At 38.5% G+C, this 18,793-nt stretch overlaps 1 protein-coding gene across 1 annotated transcript in view; it reads right to left on the bottom strand.

Moving 5' to 3' along the window:
* The window catches only part of PAM (peptidylglycine alpha-amidating monooxygenase), a 229,897-nt gene that overhangs the window by 10,434 nt on the left and 200,670 nt on the right, over positions 1-18,793 (bottom strand). Inside the window, exons 14-20 of the mRNA XM_026649269.1 lie at positions 17,436-17,565; positions 11,586-11,702; positions 10,887-10,959; positions 10,124-10,331; positions 9,204-9,404; positions 7,086-7,204; positions 1,248-1,347 (exon numbers count right to left, since the gene is read on the bottom strand). Of these exons, the coding sequence (XP_026505054.1) occupies positions 1,248-1,347; positions 7,086-7,204; positions 9,204-9,404; positions 10,124-10,331; positions 10,887-10,959; positions 11,586-11,702; positions 17,436-17,565 (948 nt within the window). The remainder of the gene's footprint in view (positions 1-1,247; positions 1,348-7,085; positions 7,205-9,203; positions 9,405-10,123; positions 10,332-10,886; positions 10,960-11,585; positions 11,703-17,435; positions 17,566-18,793) is intronic.

Genomic DNA, 18,793 nt, shown 5'->3' with positions numbered 1-18,793 from the left:
ATGCAGTTTGCAATACGGGTTATAAAGCATTTTGAGACCTTCGTGGATGAAAAGGTTTTACATAACAAAGATAAATCATTAAACAGTAGAAGTGTCATCCTATCTGAAAAGGCACATTCTGAAAGATTTCACTAGTTCCAATTTCTTAACACTATTTAGGGGAAAGAGGAGGAGGGGAATCAGTGTCTGATACTATGCTAACATGTGGTCTTGGACAGGTGGGTGAGGACCAGTTTAACAATGTTACCATAAATTAGATGCAAATCCCATCTACTAGATGGATATCACTTGTAGTTATTAGAATTCTATACTTCTAAAATATAAACAAAGTCCCTCTCCTCAAACCTCTTAGCCATGTTGACTGAACTTGTTAGTTGTGTGTTTTTATAAACCTTAGCTGTTCCCATCTGGCTGTGAATGAAAGTTTGAAGGTCCTTCCTGTTTGGAGTTATTCTTCATAGGAAGAGACATATCCAATCAGACCAGTGGTCCAGCTAGTCCAGTGTATTGTTACTAACAGTGGCTAGTACCACATGTTTCAGAGCAAGGTGCATGAAATGTAACAACTATGGGGAATAACCAGATCAGATGGAAAGTATATTTTTAATGGCAGACAATTAGTGGGTGGCTTTCTACATTTTATACATTTTCATCCTATCTAATGTAATGGTGGATTATATTGTTATTCCTAGAAAATGCCTAATCCATTTTTTAATTCTGCTAAATTCAATGTCTTACTCAGATCATACTCACCTCATACCCCTGAAGTCAAACTGAGTATAGTAAGTTGGGAAGTATTCCCAGTTAATGGAAATATAACAACCTCTAAGTAAACAGAGGGCATTGTCAATAAATGATACATTAAAGAACTGGAAAAAATTAATCTTAATCATTTGTTTAAATACATACAAATGATGCAACAAGAAAAATACTCACTGGAATATACAATTTCGTATGAAGCTCTCTGACAAATTAATCTGCCCAGGATTCATATTTGATATAGACCAGGAATTAATGTTACAAACGAATGGTAAAAAGAGCAGCCAGTTTTTTGTTAAACATGCTTATTTTAAGCAGTGAAATGTGAACGTGAACATGGAAAAAGAAAATTCAACTGTTTAGCTAAAGCAATGAATCCAATTCTTAATTAATCAGGGGACAGACAATGGACAGGGGATGTCAGTCACTGAGAACATGGTTTCAGGGAAGTGTCTTTTAAAGTTCAAGTCAAAACAAAAGCAACATACTTTCTGTGGAAGTGAACTTCCATACTGTTTTGGCATGAACATCTCCAACATACACCGTTTTGTCTTCTGAAGCAACAACGTCATGTGGCATCTCAAAGCTCTGTCAAGATAAACAGCCACAAATAACTTCTGAATGACTACACAATGAATTAGATCACAAATGCAAAAAGCCTGTTTAATCAAAAATTTGAGATACAGAGCCAAATTTAGCTCTCATACAATGGGAGCTATAGCTGATGCTGGTGCCACGCCTTAAAAGGAGAGAAAGAGACAGGAATTACATCTCCATCAGGTGTTCACTTCCTCCAGGGGCAGTAGTTATTGTCATGATTTATAGAGAACTTAACATGCCGTACATTGTACAGACAATTCAAACCTTGTGATTTACACATTTTTTGCACAGTCCATTTTTGTCAATATTTTGATTAAACATTTAAAGAACTGAATGTGGATATTACTGTGCTACACAATTAAATTAAAAGCTAATTTGTTTACAAATATAGTAGATGGACAAAGGGAAGGAAAAGTGGCGAATATGTATAGCCATCACATAAGTAGAGTGCACATATATTTTATAGACATATATATGCACTAAAGTAGAAGCTTTTTATGTATAAACCTCCACATACACCTCTACCGCAATATAACGCTGTCCTCGGGAGCCAAAAAATCTTACCGCGTTATAGGTGAAACCACGTTATATCGAACTTGCTTTGAACTGCCGGAGTGCGCAGCCCCGCCCCCCCCGGAGTGCTGCTTTACCGCGTTATATCCGAATTCGTGTTATATTGGGTCGTGTTATATTGGGGTAGAGGTGTATTTGTATAGGCAACTGGGATTTCCTAACTTTTGAGTGCTTGACTTTACAACCTTGATGATATTTTAACGTAGGATTTTGGACATAAGACAATATACTTCATCACTATCACAACTGTAAGTATTGATACAGAGTCACTTACCCTCTAATAATTCTAGCAAGGTGCATACCAAGTGGTTCGTTACTTTCAAAGCAGAATAAAATTAGTAAACTAAGAATTGGGCCCAATAGCTGTAAGCCAACAATATTAGTTTGCCTTCTTTTCCAGAACGTCTCCATATATTTTTCAAGTCAGCAACTGTCCCAATTACTGCACATTCTCAGCAGCATGGAAAATGCCAAACCCCTTCACTGCCTCCCTATCTCCCCCACCCCCCCATGCAATCTTTCAAGGATTGAGATATGGGAGTGAAGAATGAGAATGTTTCCCATGTATTTGGGAATAAGAATCATGAGGCTGATCTTGTCTCCTACATGATAATGCATAATGATATCCACTATGTCATCAGGCTTAGCTAATTGTGTCTGAATATTTGAAATAAACAATTATTTCTGAATATTTTACATACTAATATATTATCAACTGTTGCAAACAACTGCATATTTAACTCTTGGAATAGATGGATGAAGGGCTCCTATGTTAACTAGGGTTGCCAACTTTCTAATCACACAAAACTGAACACCCCTCCCCGCCCCATGCCCTGTGGCCCTGCCCCACCTCTTCTCCGAGGCCCACCCCCACTCCCTCCATCCCCCCTCCCTCCACTGCTCACTCTCCCCCACCCTCACTCACTTTCACCGGGCTGGGGCAGAGGGTTGGATGTGGGAGGGAGATGCGGGTCTGGGATGGGGCCGGGGATGAGGAGTTTGGGGTGCACGAGGAGGCTCCAGGCTGGGGCAGAGGGATTCGGAGTGTGGGAAGGGGTCTAGTCTCCAGCTGGGGGTGTGGGCTCTGGGGTGGGGCCGGGGATGAGGTGTTTGGGGTGAAGGAGAGGACTCAGAGCTGGGGGCAGGGGGTTGGGGATGGGGCAGGGTGTGGGCTCTGGGAGGAAGTTTGGGTATGGGAGGGGACTCCGGGCTGGGGCAGGGGGTTGGGGTGTGGGAGGGGGATTGGGGTCCTTGCAGTGCTTACCATGGCTCCCAGGAAGCATCCGCCAGGTCCCTGCAGCCCCTAGGCGTATGGGTGGCTAGGGAGGCACCACATGCTGCCCTCGCACCCGCAGGTGCCGCTCCCGCAGCTCCCATTGGTCGTGATTCCCGGCCAATGGTAGCTGTGGAGCTGGCTGGACTTTTAACGGCCCAGTCGGCAGTGCCAACTGGAGCCGCCAAGGTCTGTTTTTGACTGGGCATTACAGTCGAAGACTGGATGCCTGGCAACTCTAATGTTAGCATGGTGGCAAAAATTTTAACTCCTAGCTTCATGAAGTTGCATAATTTACTAGAGCAAATTATTAATAAATAGTTTTGTGTCAGATAACATACTGTGTGAGACAAAGCAGGGTCAATATCAAGGTACATAACAGTGTTAATTCAAGTCCATCTCGTAGCTTCAAGCACTAACTGATTCTCATAAAACCCACAGGTAGTGTTTTCTGCAAGTGGTAATCTCTTCCAAGTTAAATAGAATGGGGGAGGCGGGTAGGGTGGAGGAGAGGGAAGAGGCTGAAACAGCGGGAAGGAAAAATAATAAAATTGGACATTTGGCCTTTAATCTGCAGAGATCAGTCTCTTCTTCTGTTTGGCTTTACACATCAAATTAGTTTCTTGGCTGGAACGCTATCCTTAGTGTCTGTAACCTAGTTAAATAAGGGACTTCCATGAGAAGCAATAAGCTGCTGTGTGCTGAGTAAATTCTAAGGCAGTACTTATGTGTTGTGCAATTTAAAACTCGTTTACTTAGGGGAAAATGGAAAATAAAATAATTTCTTTTTTCCATTGAAACTACTATTGCAGAATTTTCAGCAGCAAGCCTGATAGCTGACTTTAGCAAAGCTTTTGATACGGTCTCCCACAGTATTCTTGCCAGCAAGTTAAAAAGTATGGATTGGATGAATGGACTATAAGGTGGATAGAAAGCTGGCTAGATTGTTGGGCTCAATGGGTAGTCATCAACGGCTCGATGTCTAGTTGGCAGCCAGTATCAAATGGAGTGCCCCAGGGGTCAGTTCTGGGGCCAGTTTTGTTCAACATCTTCATTAATGATCTCGCTGATGGGATGGATTGCACCCTCAGCAAGTTCACGGATGATACTAAGCTAGGGGGAGAGGTAGATATGCTGGAGGGTAGGGATAGGGTCCAGAGTGACTAGAAAAAATTGGAGGATTGGGCCAAGAGAAATCCGATGAGGTTCAACAAGGACAAGTGCAGAGTCCTGCACTGAGGACGGAAGAATCCCATCCACAGCTACAGGCTGGGGACCGACTGGCTAAGTAGCAGTTCTGAAGAAAATGACGTGGGGATTACAGTGGACGAGAAGCTGGATATGAGTCAACAGTGTGCCCTTGTTGCCAAGAAGGCTAACGGCATATTGGTCTGCTTTAGTAGGAGCACTGCTAGCAGATCGAGGGAAGTGATTATTCCTCTCTATTCTGAACTGGTGAGGCCATATCTGGAGTATTGAGTCCAGTTTTGGGGCCCCTACTATAGAAAGGATGTGGACAAATTGCAGAGAGTCCAGTTGAGGGCAACGAAAATGATTAGGGGGCTGGGGCACATGACTTATGAGGAGAGGCTGCGGAAACTGGGCTTATTTAGTCTGCAGAAAAGAAGAGTGAGGGGGGATTTGATAGCAGCCTTCAACTACCTGAAGGGGGGTTCCAAAGAGGATGGAGCTAGGCTGTTCTCAGTGGTGGCGGATGACAGTCCAAGGAGCAATGGTCTCAAGTTGCAGTGGGGGATGTCTAGGCTGGATATTAGGAAAAACTATTTCACTAGAAGGGTGGTGAAGTACTGGAATGGGTTACGTAGGGAGGTGATGGAATCTCCATCCTTAGAGGTTTTTAAGGCCCGGCTTGACAAAGCCCTGGCTGGGATGATTTAGTTGGGGTTGGTCCTGCTTTGAGCAGGGGGTTGGACTAGATGATCTCCTGAGGTCTCTTCCAACCCTGATATTCTATGTGCTCTACCCCCTACTAACACTGCCCTCAAGAGTCAATCCCCCTCAGAGCTAAGACAGTTTCATGAGTCTTGCACTGAGGAGCTATCGGCGCAGGAGCGAGACTCCTTTAGAGATATCTTTAGAGAAGCAAATGTTGTCCCTGGCTTACATGCCTTTTCCAGATATCTTTCACATTGTTCAAGACACAGAAATCAATTGATCCCTCATTGGACAAATATTCCTATCAATGTAAGCACATCTTCTCTCTCACTCCTCAGCTTTAATTCATTGTCTTTCGGACTAATTTGGGAATTCTTATACTTACAAAGAGGTCAGTCTTAGGAACCTTATTTAGGATCAGCTTCCTGTTCACCAGCAAGGAAATAACTGTCATATCAAGCCTTTTCTGTTCCAAGTGAGTACACTGGAGGCCTGGATTAAAGGGTGAACTAGTCCTGTTGGGTTCTGAAAGTGATCTATTTCCTTAGAACTGATCAATATATCCTTAACCTGAGAATCCCAACAATGATCTGCTATACATAGAGAAAAAAGTCACACTAAATATACTGGACCATCCACTGATAAGGGACAATTATCCTCAATCTCCTGAATGGGGTGGAGAATGATGCAAAAGGAATGATATAAATATTCACTACAAGCGTAGGTGCAGTTATCTTGTCAAATCACTAATAAATATAAGATCTCCCTCCCCCACGCCAAACTCTTTTAGGTTATTTGTCCCTTCCTAGGGGAAAGGATGCAGATGAGTGCTTCACCTGCTTTTATTTGTAAGAACCTGAAAAATGTTCTTGTATGAAGAAATATTGACTTTGAGCTTAAATAGCTTTCATTCATCTACATCTCTGAAGATATTCCTGGGAAAAAGAATTACATCATTTCACTACAGGATATTTCTGAAAGTTGTGCAAATGGTTTACTATGCAGGCTCAAGAACCAAATTTTCAGCAATCCCCTTTAAGTGTGCACGAAAAGTTTGCCGATATAATTAAGGAAGTCAGCTGCAAACTTTGTCCTGATTATCAACATCCACTCCCTCTCAAAAAATAAAAACATCTCCACAGTTTTATAAGGTCTTTCTCTGCCTGGAAACACTAGTAACACAAAAATTAAAAAGCATAAATTACTGTATGGCATGTTTCTAAACAGGTTTGTGTAAAACCATGAATGTTGGTTTCAAGCCAGTTTATTTTTATTTATAGAATTGTGTATACGCGCACAGCAATTTATGAATACTGAGAAAGACAACATTTGGCACAGCTTAAAATAGGATTGCAACAAATAGGGTATGATACACACAATACTGGCAACTTCTGACACCCCTTCTTTGATTTACGACAGGCTATGAGAACTTTTAGTATATTTAAAAATAACTTTAAATTACAATATTACTTGAGTGAAAGTTCGGTATCCCATAGTTCTACACTGGTCTTCTGCAAGGAAGGCATGTAGTCACATTAGATAAATTTATATCCCCAGACAGGAGTACTATTACTGTTTATATTAGCATATTATTACTGTATAAAAAAAAAGAAAAACTCTGAACCTCTACCCTTTCCTTAAACTAACTTGAAAGGCGCAGCTCAGTTTGGATAAGTCACCCATTCTCGTCTCTGACTGGCAATATCCACATGGCAATTTAAAATGTCAAGTGCATAGTATCTACTGAACCTTGGACAGCTGCTGTATTGAAACTTGTATTGTTCTGGGGTTTCACCTGATCAACAGTGTGCAAAGGATGCCTTAGAGTATATGAAGAAAAATTACAATACAGTACAATATAATACAGCAACCTCAGACCCTGGAATCATCCTGCTAAACTTAAAAGTTTGTATGAAGTATGAGGGAGTTAGACATCAGTGTACCCATGTGCTAAGTCCACCAAGAACACTGTGAAATACAGTACCTTTCTAACGGGAATGAAAGTGTCCATTATTTCTCCAGTGGAAAAATTCATCATAAATCCTTGCACTGGTTCTATGTCTCCAGGATACGGCACTCCATTAACTGCAAAGAGCAGACCACCTGCAACAACAAACACTCATTCATTAGTGACTTACAGATTATTTTCTTCTATTTACAAAATAGCATAGATGAAAAAGTTGCCTCAAAGAGACAGAATCAGAAGCAACTATAGAAGAACAAGAGCTCCAGACACAATGAAACATTTATTTAAATTGAATTAGGGAAGGTTGGAAGCTGTGTAAACCAATAGAATGGAACAGGAAAGTCCTTCTAGGTAGTTACCTGCACATCACCAGATTCAGAATGAATAGAGGAAGGGAAAAAGAAATAAAAAAGAAGCATACCAATTCCCTGAAAGTTTGAAATCTAGCAGAAATGAGCTGGAGCTCTTCCCTGAAAAGATGTCATCTGTAAGCATTTAAGGGTCAAAAGAAACAAATCATCTTCTTTACCCTTTTTTGCCTTTTAAGCTTAATTTAAACAAACAAAACAAAACACCCTATTTTCATAGAATCATAGAAGATTAGGGTTGGAAAAGGTCTCAGGAGGTCATCTAGTCCAACCCCCTGCTCAAAGCAGGACCAACCCCAACTAAATCATCCCAGCCAGGGCTTTGTCAAGCTGGGCCTTAAAAACCTCTAAAGATGGAGATTCTACCACCTCGCTAGGTAGCCCATTCCAATGCTTCACCACCCTTCTAGTAAAATAGTTTTTCCTAATATCCAACCTAGACCTCCCCCACAGCAACTTTTGTCCCAGCAATGGGCTGGTTTGGTCTGGACTGTCAGAGTAAAAGACACCAGCTGGCACCCTGTTCAGAGCCAGGGTGTATGTGTGTGAGAATGATGAGAGATGGGGTGTCCGTCTACCATAATGGCTAATTGGCTACTTCGAAGGGTGCTGTGATGGCAGATTGGTTCCTGTGTGCTCATGTGAGAGCACAGATGATCCTCTCAAGCCACCATGCCACTTGGCATCCTTGCTTCCAGTTGTCTCCAAGACAAACAAAAACACACTTATGATCAGGTTGGTTGCTTCAGCACTTTTCTAGAGCTTTTACACTTCCAAATCTCTGAACTGGCTCTTCAGGAAGCAGTACTTCCTGTTAATGGATGACAAGAAGTGCTGTTTTAAGCATGGTGGATTCTCTCCCCCTTTTGGTTTATTCTTTCTCCTGTTTTCCCCACCTTTTTATTTTTCTTCCTGTTTTCTCTTTTCTACTTCCTTCTCTGGTTATTTTGCTCTAATCATGGTCATCTTCTTTTACCCTCCCATTTCTCTCCTTTCATTCCCAGAAACACCTCTCTTTCCTCATGCAAAAGAAGCAACACATGCCCATAATTACAGCACAAATAAAGTGATGAATACAGATTTCAAACCTGGTATAGAATATGGAACTGTTTAAAAACCTTAGAAAGTATTAATGTCTACTGTTTACTTTGAGTTTCCAGGCCTCAGAATGTAGGCGGTACATAAGACATCAAACTGGAGTTTTTTTTTTTTTTTTAAATAGTAGCCGAAGAAGAGATATAAATGCCGTCACAATCCAAACATCCCTGAACTCTGGATCTAACTTTTTACTTTGCTCCCAACATAAACATACACATTTGGCTACTAAGGTGTTTTTTTTTTTTTTTAAGTTTTGGTATTTAAAAACAGCAACATCATAATGAAATATTTTTTTATTCTCTGATTTTTATTATTGTTCTCTAAGAAATTTGACAATTTCTTTTCCTGCTGTTTGGAAATATTTTTTGCTGTTTCTCTAATGGAGCTTGTTATTTGACTGTGCAACCACGAAGGTAAAAAGTGCAAACAATATTGTCTATTTGTTGGCATTACATTTAAGGAGGCTAATTTCTTCATAATTTCTCAGGAATGGAAAGGTAGCTTTTTTACCAAAATTACACAGTTGCAAAAATCTACATGATAATTTTGAAACAGAACACATTTTTGGCCTAAGATATGTGATAGTCTCTCAATGAAATAATATTGTGTGTTGTGATATCGAAGTGATTAAGCATATATTAAATGTGAAAAACATGAAAAAAGCCATTACCTGGAATATATGAAACTGCAAATAATTCTCTTCCAAACAATTTGTGTTTGATTTCTCTTGTGAATTCTCCTGTTTCTGACCTAAAACACTGAATTCGTCCATTTCCCCTGTCTGCTACACACAGCTGACCAAACTCAGGTACCAGTGTTAAGCTGTGAGGGATTCGGAACTGGCCAGGTTTGGCTTTGCCTACTGAAGTCTCTGCAAAGAAAATATCCAATACATTCACAATCTGAAATAATCATCTTTGTCTAGAAATAGTGTTATTCTAAATTTTGCAATATAACTGTGGGAAAAAGAATACACGTGATTCTCATTCTCATTTTCACCAAAATTTTAACACTAAAAGTAAATGGAGTTACTTTCAATTTAAACCACTATAAATGAAGAGGAAAAAAATCAGGCATATATGTTTGTACTGAAGTTACTTACTTCACCATAAATGCTTGGCAAAGAAAAAAGTTTCATATATAATTTCTTGATTTAAACAGGGATTTAATTATTTACAAGAATTGAAAGGACTATGTCAAAGCTTAATTAGAAGTTACCACACCTCAGAATTTTAAGTTCTTATTCAAGCAATATTTTAAAAAATATGTTTATGAAAATAGAGGCATTTTATTGATAACCAAGTAAATTCATGTGCATAGTTGTTCTGGAAGTGTACACACAGTCTTTTCCTTCTGCTTTTTAAAAGAAGGTGTGTTTAAAAAAAATCTACATATCAGTGTATAGAACTATGTATGATGGTATTCAAAAGATAAGAAGGCCCTGATATCCAATCAGGGCCTGTGAGCATTACTGTAACAGAAATAAGTACTAAATAATCACAGTAAACAATCTTACATATGCTACATGTAATAGTTCATGACCACAGCAGTCTCAGTAGCTAGTTAAACATCAAGAGCTTTAATCAGTACCTTCCCCCCACTGCATGATGAACATTCCGTTTGGAGAGAACACAACAATTCGGCTGTTACAGTAGCCATCAGACACATAAATGTTGCCTGTGACTGGATCCACGGCCACATCGGTTGGTTGACAGAAGTGATTTTTGTCACTGCCTGGTTGCAAAGACCTTCCCAGGATCAATAAAGGTTCTTTATCATGTACTCCCAATTTGAACACCTTTTGTAGTCAATGGAAAACATAAGAGATTTCAAGTTATAGAAAGTGATGCATGATAGCTAGTCCAGTATAATCGTGATTGTTTAGGGAAAGTATATAAATCTGCTCTATAGAAAGAACATTTTTACATGCAAATTTATTTTATTAGGCTTTTTATATATATATCGCTCCAATGAAGAAATCCATCATCAAGAATATAATGGTGTTGATTCTGGAAAAAATCTCCATAAAATATAAATCATCAGCAATTTCAGCCAATGAGGTAGCTGAGCATTGAATGCTTGTCTATATAGGGAAATTGACCAGCATAAGTTATTCTGCTATAGCAAAGTAATTATTTTAGAATTAAGTCACTTTTATTCCACAACAGAGTTTCCATACAAGACGTTATTCTGGAATAATTTATTCCGCTACAGCTACTCCAGTGAATTTCCCCATATGGACAAGCCTTTAGTGTATATCTTAACAGCCACAATGTAATAATTTTATCAAGCCTTTAACAAAATAAAAGTAATGAGATCACATACAGTACTTCTAGAAAAGCATTACACATACCTGATGGAGAGCTACATCAGTGACCCAGTAGTTACCATCTTTATCTATACTCAGTCCATGTGGTAAATAAAATCTGCAAACATAAATTTAAAAGAACTGCGTTTAAAAAAAGAAAGTGATGTGGCAGATACTGTTATAATCCATGACCGGTCTATTATCTATCTTAATATCTAATTTTTTCCCAAAAGCAATTCAAGATTTTGCTCATCATCTACAAAGCCCTGTGCCACTACTACTATCTAAGATCCTGAGATACTTCTATGCCCCATTGCTGCAGACAGCTGGAATGCTCTTGTTGTCAGCATACAAGGTTGAAGTCATGGGCAGCTGGACTTTCTTGGTAAAGGGCCCTTAGCCCTGGTCCTCACATTCAATCTCTTTTGCCAACAAGGGCAGCCTTTACGATGCTGTGCCAGACATGTTTTCTCCATACAAATTTTTGTTAATTTGGGTCAGTAGATGAAGAGTATTGATTGTTAGGGAGTGGAGGGAGGCAATGGCAAAGTTGGTTTTCATTCGTTGCCCGCTGTTGGCAATACTGGTTGATTTTTTAATTTTGTTATAAATGAACCCAGATGTGAAAGAGATGAAATGTGACATAAGTCTCAGAATAAACAAATATATGGATTAAATTCTTCAGGATGAAATGTAGTATACAAAAATATAAAAGTTTTATTAATAAAAGTAAATACAACTTACAGATTTTTGCCTGTGGAATCAAGAACTTCTGCATTACTTGGGTCTATTACAAGAATTGTGTTCTGTTCAATTGGTCCAAGTCCTCTTTGTTGATAAACAAAGCTACTGTCAAATGAGCTATAAAGATATATTGAAATACAAAGTGAATATGTTAGAAGTTTCAGTTCACAAGAAAGATACATGACTTATAGCAGAACTTTGTAGACTAATAAGGGAAAACACCTAAATTTTGTAGGTTTTTGTGTATCTTCTTATACTTCTGGATTATCACTGAAGCCTTTTGGATGCCAGCTCTTCTCACGGATGTCATGCCCAGTGACAGTGAATGTGTGTAATCAAAATGAGCAGATACAACCAAGACAATCCTGTATTTTCAATCATTGTTAAAAAAGTGAATTTCAACTTCACTTTTTATTTTCTTTGTAATGACAAAGAGAATTTTTGTTGTTTCATGCCTCTCGGAGTACTCATGAAGATAGTTGCCAAGAAAGTCTTAAACCTGAATTGTTAAACTATGTTAATTTATGTAAATTTCCTATGCACTTTAATATTCTCGTCGGTGTTTATTACAATAACACCTACTTTCTTTTTCTCCTTTTCAGAAAATGTTTGGTAGAAAAGCATGTCATACTATGTACATGTCCCCTTTCCTACAACTGCACCCCCAAAACAACTTTAAGTGTACAGCAAGTAAATTCAAGAACAAGCAAGATTTAGTTCTGCCATCTCAACTTTTAACCCAAAATTTAGGGAGCTAAGATTTCTTATATTCACAGAAGGCATAGTATGAGCCACTTATATAAGATCAAATTTCCACATGCTTAACCAAGAAGAAAGTATTAGTGTATGTAGCTCTGTCTATAAATTGATTTCAATAAGTGCTTCGCATTCAAGGAAGCTAAGCACTAATGGTATGTGTATATAAGTGGAATTCTTTGAATCAAAATTTTAATCTAATTAGGTGTAAAAAATATAATTTAATTTTTGACTAAAATGTTTGAATATACTTGAAATACTACCACTTTTTTTTTTTAAAGCAGTTTCTTAGTCCCTACTGAGTTCAATCCAATTGTGATCAATACATTTTGGCAAAAAGGAAGGTACTTTACAAAGTTTCAGACATGGCTGTGAATAAAACTATTAATACTCTATACATTACAGCATGAGCAGTATAAATATTTAATGTTATGGGGAAGTTATCTGTCCACAGTTTTCTATTTGGGAAAGTGATAGACTACTCAGATCTGTCTCACATCCATTGATTAGTTGGTTGATTTGTTTATTAAGTTTATGCACAAACCACAATTAGAAAATCTTTAGGGTTATATTAAAATGTACATCATGCTATGACCTGACACTACTTGTTATATCATCATCTAGGTTTTATTTTCTGAAAGGTACCAATAAATCCCTTCCCTTTCTTATGAACAATGATGCACAGAGTGGCAGTTTCTAGAACATTCCTCTTTTCTTTCATTCTAAACTTAGGAGCTAGAACCCTGTGTATGGATGCAGGGTAATTACTATTCAGTCATTGATCAAGAAACAAGCAAATGAATGACAGATACATGGGATGGATTTAAGCAGCAGGCTGCAACTTTATTTAACACTGGGAGGGGCATTATGTGTCCTGTCTCCTATTCTCTCTTACCAGGAATTTAACCGGGTCCAATGCGATGTTCAGGACTCCCACCATACAACCAATAACTCAGGGCACATCTGCCTGGGCCTACACCCCATCCACACTGCCTGGTAGGTATTTCTTGCCTAATCCATTTGTTAAAGCCATGGAGTCAGTTGTTAGCTCCTGCATCTGACAAATGGACTTTGCTGTCCCTAAAAAAAGCTCAGGCCTAATATATTATACATCCTTGTGTGTGATCATGGAACCACCGAGGTTTGACTTTCTTCTGTTTAAATTATTGGGGGGGAGGGAGGAGGGAAACAGAAATATGGATCATGCTGACTAATACTAGGACTAAAATCAAACCCATGAGGCATGATATTTAATATCATGCTAGTAAACTCTTTGTTTACTCTCAATAGACTGATTTTGCTGGCAAGCATGCTGATCTAGGATCAGAGGACATCTGGAGTCCTCCATGTTATGCTGGTGGCTCTAATTCCACCCTTCATGTATTTCCATAATTACAACCCCACCTCCTTTGCTAGCGATGTTGCTGATAATGCGAATTAAAAAATCCACTATTGGGAAGTGCAAAGGGCTTGTCTCTACAAACACTTAGTTTGTGGTAAACTGGCGTGTACAGCTACTCCCACAGTAGTCTGTTGTGCACTGAATACCTGTGTAGATCCTGCTGCCATGCATTACAAGTTCTGTAGTGCATTTTGATCTACCCCTTCTTTGAAACAGGAATAGTTCAAAGCGCCTAGGGAACTTTTAATGATGGTAACAGAGTCCACACAGATAATTAGTGTAGGATAGCATTACACCCCAGCTTGCTACAAACTAATGTTCATACAGACAAGCCCTAATACTATGATGAATCAGGCATCTACTCCATCAGAAAGCAGACAAGCCACCTTTGCAGAACACCTGATTTCCACTGCCCTAGAAAGCATAGCTTCAGACGTCACTTTCTGACTAGTTGTAACACTTGGCACAGCATTTTAACTTCATATTTCTAGCCTTTGCTAATTAGGAATGCAGCTTTGAGAGGCATTCAGACCACAGCAGACTTACAGATTTAAATCCTGTATTACATATTTTATAAATCAGATAACCAGACTGCCTTTTTCATCATAAAACTGTAAAGACACTAACTTGATCAGTTACATAACTGACTAAACAGTTCTAATCTTTTCACTTTGAACAGCACATGCTTTATAAAACAGAAAAAGCTATTCTGTAGCGATCGCACAGACAGGGTATTTGATTCATTTAAGAAAAAATGTAAAATCACCTCAGATTCACTGAAGGAACAGAGCAATTTATAAACTAACCCTGGATTATAGGGGTTAGCATTGTACAACAATATTAAACTGCCTAGTTTAGTGTTCTAAAGCAGACTGAGTTTGCATTATAAGCCATACAGACCTTTCACTCAGCTGCATTTTGCTGTCTGAGGAGTCTACTTTTTATAGCACATATTAATAATACATTGAAACCATTTGTGTAGTGCTAAAGCACTGCAAATTTGTGTTTGCTTCTTTCTATATAGTATGCTGGTGAAGCACTCGATCAGTGAAAATGGATTGAACCCCAAGGCCAGGAATTCATCAAATTTATGATTTGATGAAGGTTATTATATTCAATTAATGGCTTTGCATATTGGCAGCCAATCATAAACATTAATTTAGTTAAGACTGATATTGAATTGTGTGTGTTTTCCTGCTTTGTTTCTTCTCCATGTTTCCTCCACCAGGCACATCTAACTCTGCATGTTTCCTTCCCAGTTCCCTCTTCCATCTCCATTGTTAAGGCTGACCACACTTAGAATGGGCAGCATCCAATATAATGAATATGCTACAGGGGGCAGAAATTATTTTCTGACAGAAACATGTCTTCAAAAGCTGAACGGGAATTTTAAAACCGGTCCATACATATACCAGACACTCATGATCATCATTGGTAGGCTCAGTTTCCAGTTGTGTGTTCTGGACTTGGAGTGTATATATCACAATTGCCAAACTCTCAGAACACAAATTTCAGAAGTGACAAATGATGATAGGAGTCACACAGTAACAATAACTGCCAATTATTTTGAAATGTTTTTGATTCAACTTTTTCTTCAATGACACAAAAAACAGCATTTATGTGCATGTGTGGGAAGGGAGATGAAAAGAATCACTTCAATACAAGTTCTCAGTTGAAGCCTGAATAACACAACCTATGTATGCGTCACCCTTTCAGATCACATAGTCCATGTTTATATAAACTTCAGCTAGAAAGATCACTTTGATATACTGCACGAGAGACTTAAAAGATTTATATCTTATCCATCATAGTAGTCTATTGGCTAAAAGCTATAATCAAATGTACTGTTTTCATTACAGGGATAAGAGACAACTTTCTCAACCAAAGAAGGCTGTAAAATAATCTATCAAAAAGTACAACCTTTTAGAGAGACTACTAATTATGATAAAACTAAATTTCACCACAAAGGTTCAAACAAACATACTCTTAAGTGTCATGTTTATGTATATGTAGAACAGGTTACTCGTAAGATACAGTAAGCCATGTTTAGTAGAGATGCTGTGTTTCTTTCTTCTTCCTGAATGTTTTAGAATTTATCCATACAATTTTAATATATAAATACAAAAAAGAGATAGTTACATATCCCTTCAAACAACAAAATATATTAATATATTTTCTGAAACAAGACAGAGCAGCTATATACACAAACACCATTTAGTTCTTCATTATCAGTAAGGATATGATTTAGTCACGGAGGTCACGGATTCCCTGACTTTAACTAACCTCCATGACTTCTTCGGCTTCAGCCCCCATTACTGCAATGAAGACATCAGCCCTTGTGGCTACATCGGAGGCTGTCAGCCCCCCACAACTGAGGCTGGAAGTTTCAGCCACTACAGATGCGGCAGAGGCTGGAGCCCCCCTAACTGGGTGGCAGAGCTCGGACTTCAGTTCCTCCCCCACAATTCTTAGTAAAATCACGGACAGGTCGCAGGCTTTTGTGAATTTTTGTTTATTGCCCCCGGCCTGTCCATGACTTTTACTAAAAATAACCGTGACAAAATCTTAACCTTAATTATCAGTGAAACCTCCTTAGAAGTCTGAATAAAACTACTTTTCATAACAAATTAGTCTTTTTCAATGCAGCAAACTGATTGCTGCCTCCTAATATTTCTAAGAGACACCAGCCACCATGACTGCATTTTGTTTACCTTGTTTGTGCACTATTATCAGTGCTATCAACTGTAAAATACATACTTCTACAGGCTAAATTCTGTTCTCAGCTGCACACTTAAATTGATTTCAACATCAGGCCCATGTCACGATTGCTCATTCAGGGGTAGAATTTGGCTTGAAAGACAGTGGGTGGGATTTTCAAAAGTGCTTAAGTAACTCATCAGCACCAGTCCCACTGAAAGTCAGTCACTCAGACACTTTGGAAAATTCCATCCAGTGTATTGACCAGGGCCGCCCAGAGGATTCAGGGGGTCTGGGGCAAAGCGGGGCAGCTGCGGCGCTTGTACTCACCTGGTGGCGGTCCGGGTCTTTGGCGGCATTTCGGCAGCGGGGGGCCCTTCAGTCGCTCCATGTCTTCGGTAGCACTGAAGGACCTGCCGCGGAAATGCCGCCGAAGACCCAGATCGCCGCCGGGCCAGGGCTCGCAGGGCCCCTGTGGGGCCCGGGACAAATTGCCCCTCTTGCCTCCCCCCCCCCGGCAGCCCTGGTATTGACTACTTGTTACAGGATAGCAGGAGGAACTAACTTTATGGTATGTAATACCAAAATAGTGGTTTACTTTTTATTTTTTTAATTTCTCAGATATTTTGCTACAAATAAGTTGCTCTTACTTTTGGGATCTCATTTTATTTCTCCCTTAAACCCCAAGCAGTGGAGAAATAGCAATTTTCAGAGTCAGAAGTTTTATGGGAGCACAAAAACATTGAAGTTTTATCAAATTAGTAGATCAAATTTGTTTTGGGGAAGCAGTACGTGACACACTAGTCTTCTCTTACTGTTCCAAAATTCTAGTAACTCTGGAGACTCAAAGCTATGCCATCTAACCATTCACTCTCCCCATATTTAACTATTGTAAGCAGGAACATTCTATGTCTATTCCCTGCCTAAAGAAAACATGTTGAACAAACAGCATAGTCAACTATTTAAACATACTACTTGATAGAACATCCACTTACTTTCTATCCCACACATGATCACCCCTGTGGAAAATAACCAGGTTATTTTTAGGGTCCAGGGCCAACCCAGAAACCTGGCCTAGTTTGAGGTTTACTCCAGGCCAGTCCACAGCCTCTTCTATGTGGAAATCTAAAAAAGAAATTCATGCAGCATATTTATGTGAAAATATGAAATTGGTAGAAAATCCACTGATTTATGATAGAAGGACATGCACATTTCCTTACATGCAATATTTCTATTAACTGTGTTGCCATTTAATTCCAAGCAGTAACTTTCTTATGATAAATATATATCATGCACAAGCAGTAGCATCCTGAGCTATGAAAAATGACAGAAAAATTGAGAACCCGCCTTTGATTTTATTCTCTTCTTCATCTTAATAGAATATATATATATATATATGTATATATATATATATGTATATATATATATATATATATATGCACAGAATATTGTTTTATTATCAGTTGTATATGTTCCTAGTACACTGAAAGAATGAATAAAATATATACAAAATTGCTATCTCGAATAATCAGCATATATAGTTTAGAGATAATTCTATTAACAACACATTAGTTTGGCATTTTTTGAAAATACTTTTAATGTTTTCCAGTTTAATTTTAATTAGAATGGTATCAAAAGTGGGCGACTGACAGCAAGCAGGGCAAGCCTATCATGTTTTTCAAAACAAAAATGTTCTATAAAAAACACAGGGAGGGAAGAAGCAAGCAGCACAAAAGAAAAACAATGATGTGGCCCAAACAAACTAGCAGTACCTTTCAGGATTTACTTATGTGCTTTTGGGAGTCAATCACCTCCTTTACTATGTATAGTCTGCATAGCCTGAGATCACATATTACATAGTCCCAAGTAATTTATTGACAAAAAGAGCTAGATATTATTATGAAGTATCTGAAAAGACCTAAAAAAAGGTGGGGTGGGGTAGGGAAGAAGGGAATATCTGTCCTCATTTATCTCATGACCCACTTTACTTCTGAGGACATAAATGTCTGGCAATTTTTATATAACCCAGATCTGATTTTGACACTATATATCAAAAGCATAGTAATATAACAAGAGAGCCATTCTACTAATTTGAGTCAGTCTCCTTGTTTGTACCAAAAGAGAAAAAGAAATATGAAACTAGGAAAATTAAAAAAATACTGGCTTTGGCTAATTTTGTTTGTGGTTTAATTTTTTATTTTTTTTTGTTTTTTGCTTTTACCTCAAATTTTCTGCAGTAACAAAATGATTTCAGTACTGAAGACTTTTTTTGAGAGGGCTGTTCCACCTTGTTCTTCAAGCAATGAAATTAAGTGAATCCAGGGACTTCTTGGCCAAAATAAAATAATTTAGA

Source organism: Terrapene carolina, unplaced genomic scaffold, assembly GCF_002925995.2.
Source record: "Terrapene carolina triunguis isolate 2854851 unplaced genomic scaffold, T_m_triunguis-2.0 Scaffold69, whole genome shotgun sequence".
NCBI lineage: Eukaryota > Metazoa > Chordata > Testudines > Emydidae > Terrapene > Terrapene triunguis.
Note: the sequence above shows the minus strand (reverse complement) of the source record. Positions and strands in the feature narration are given on the sequence as shown.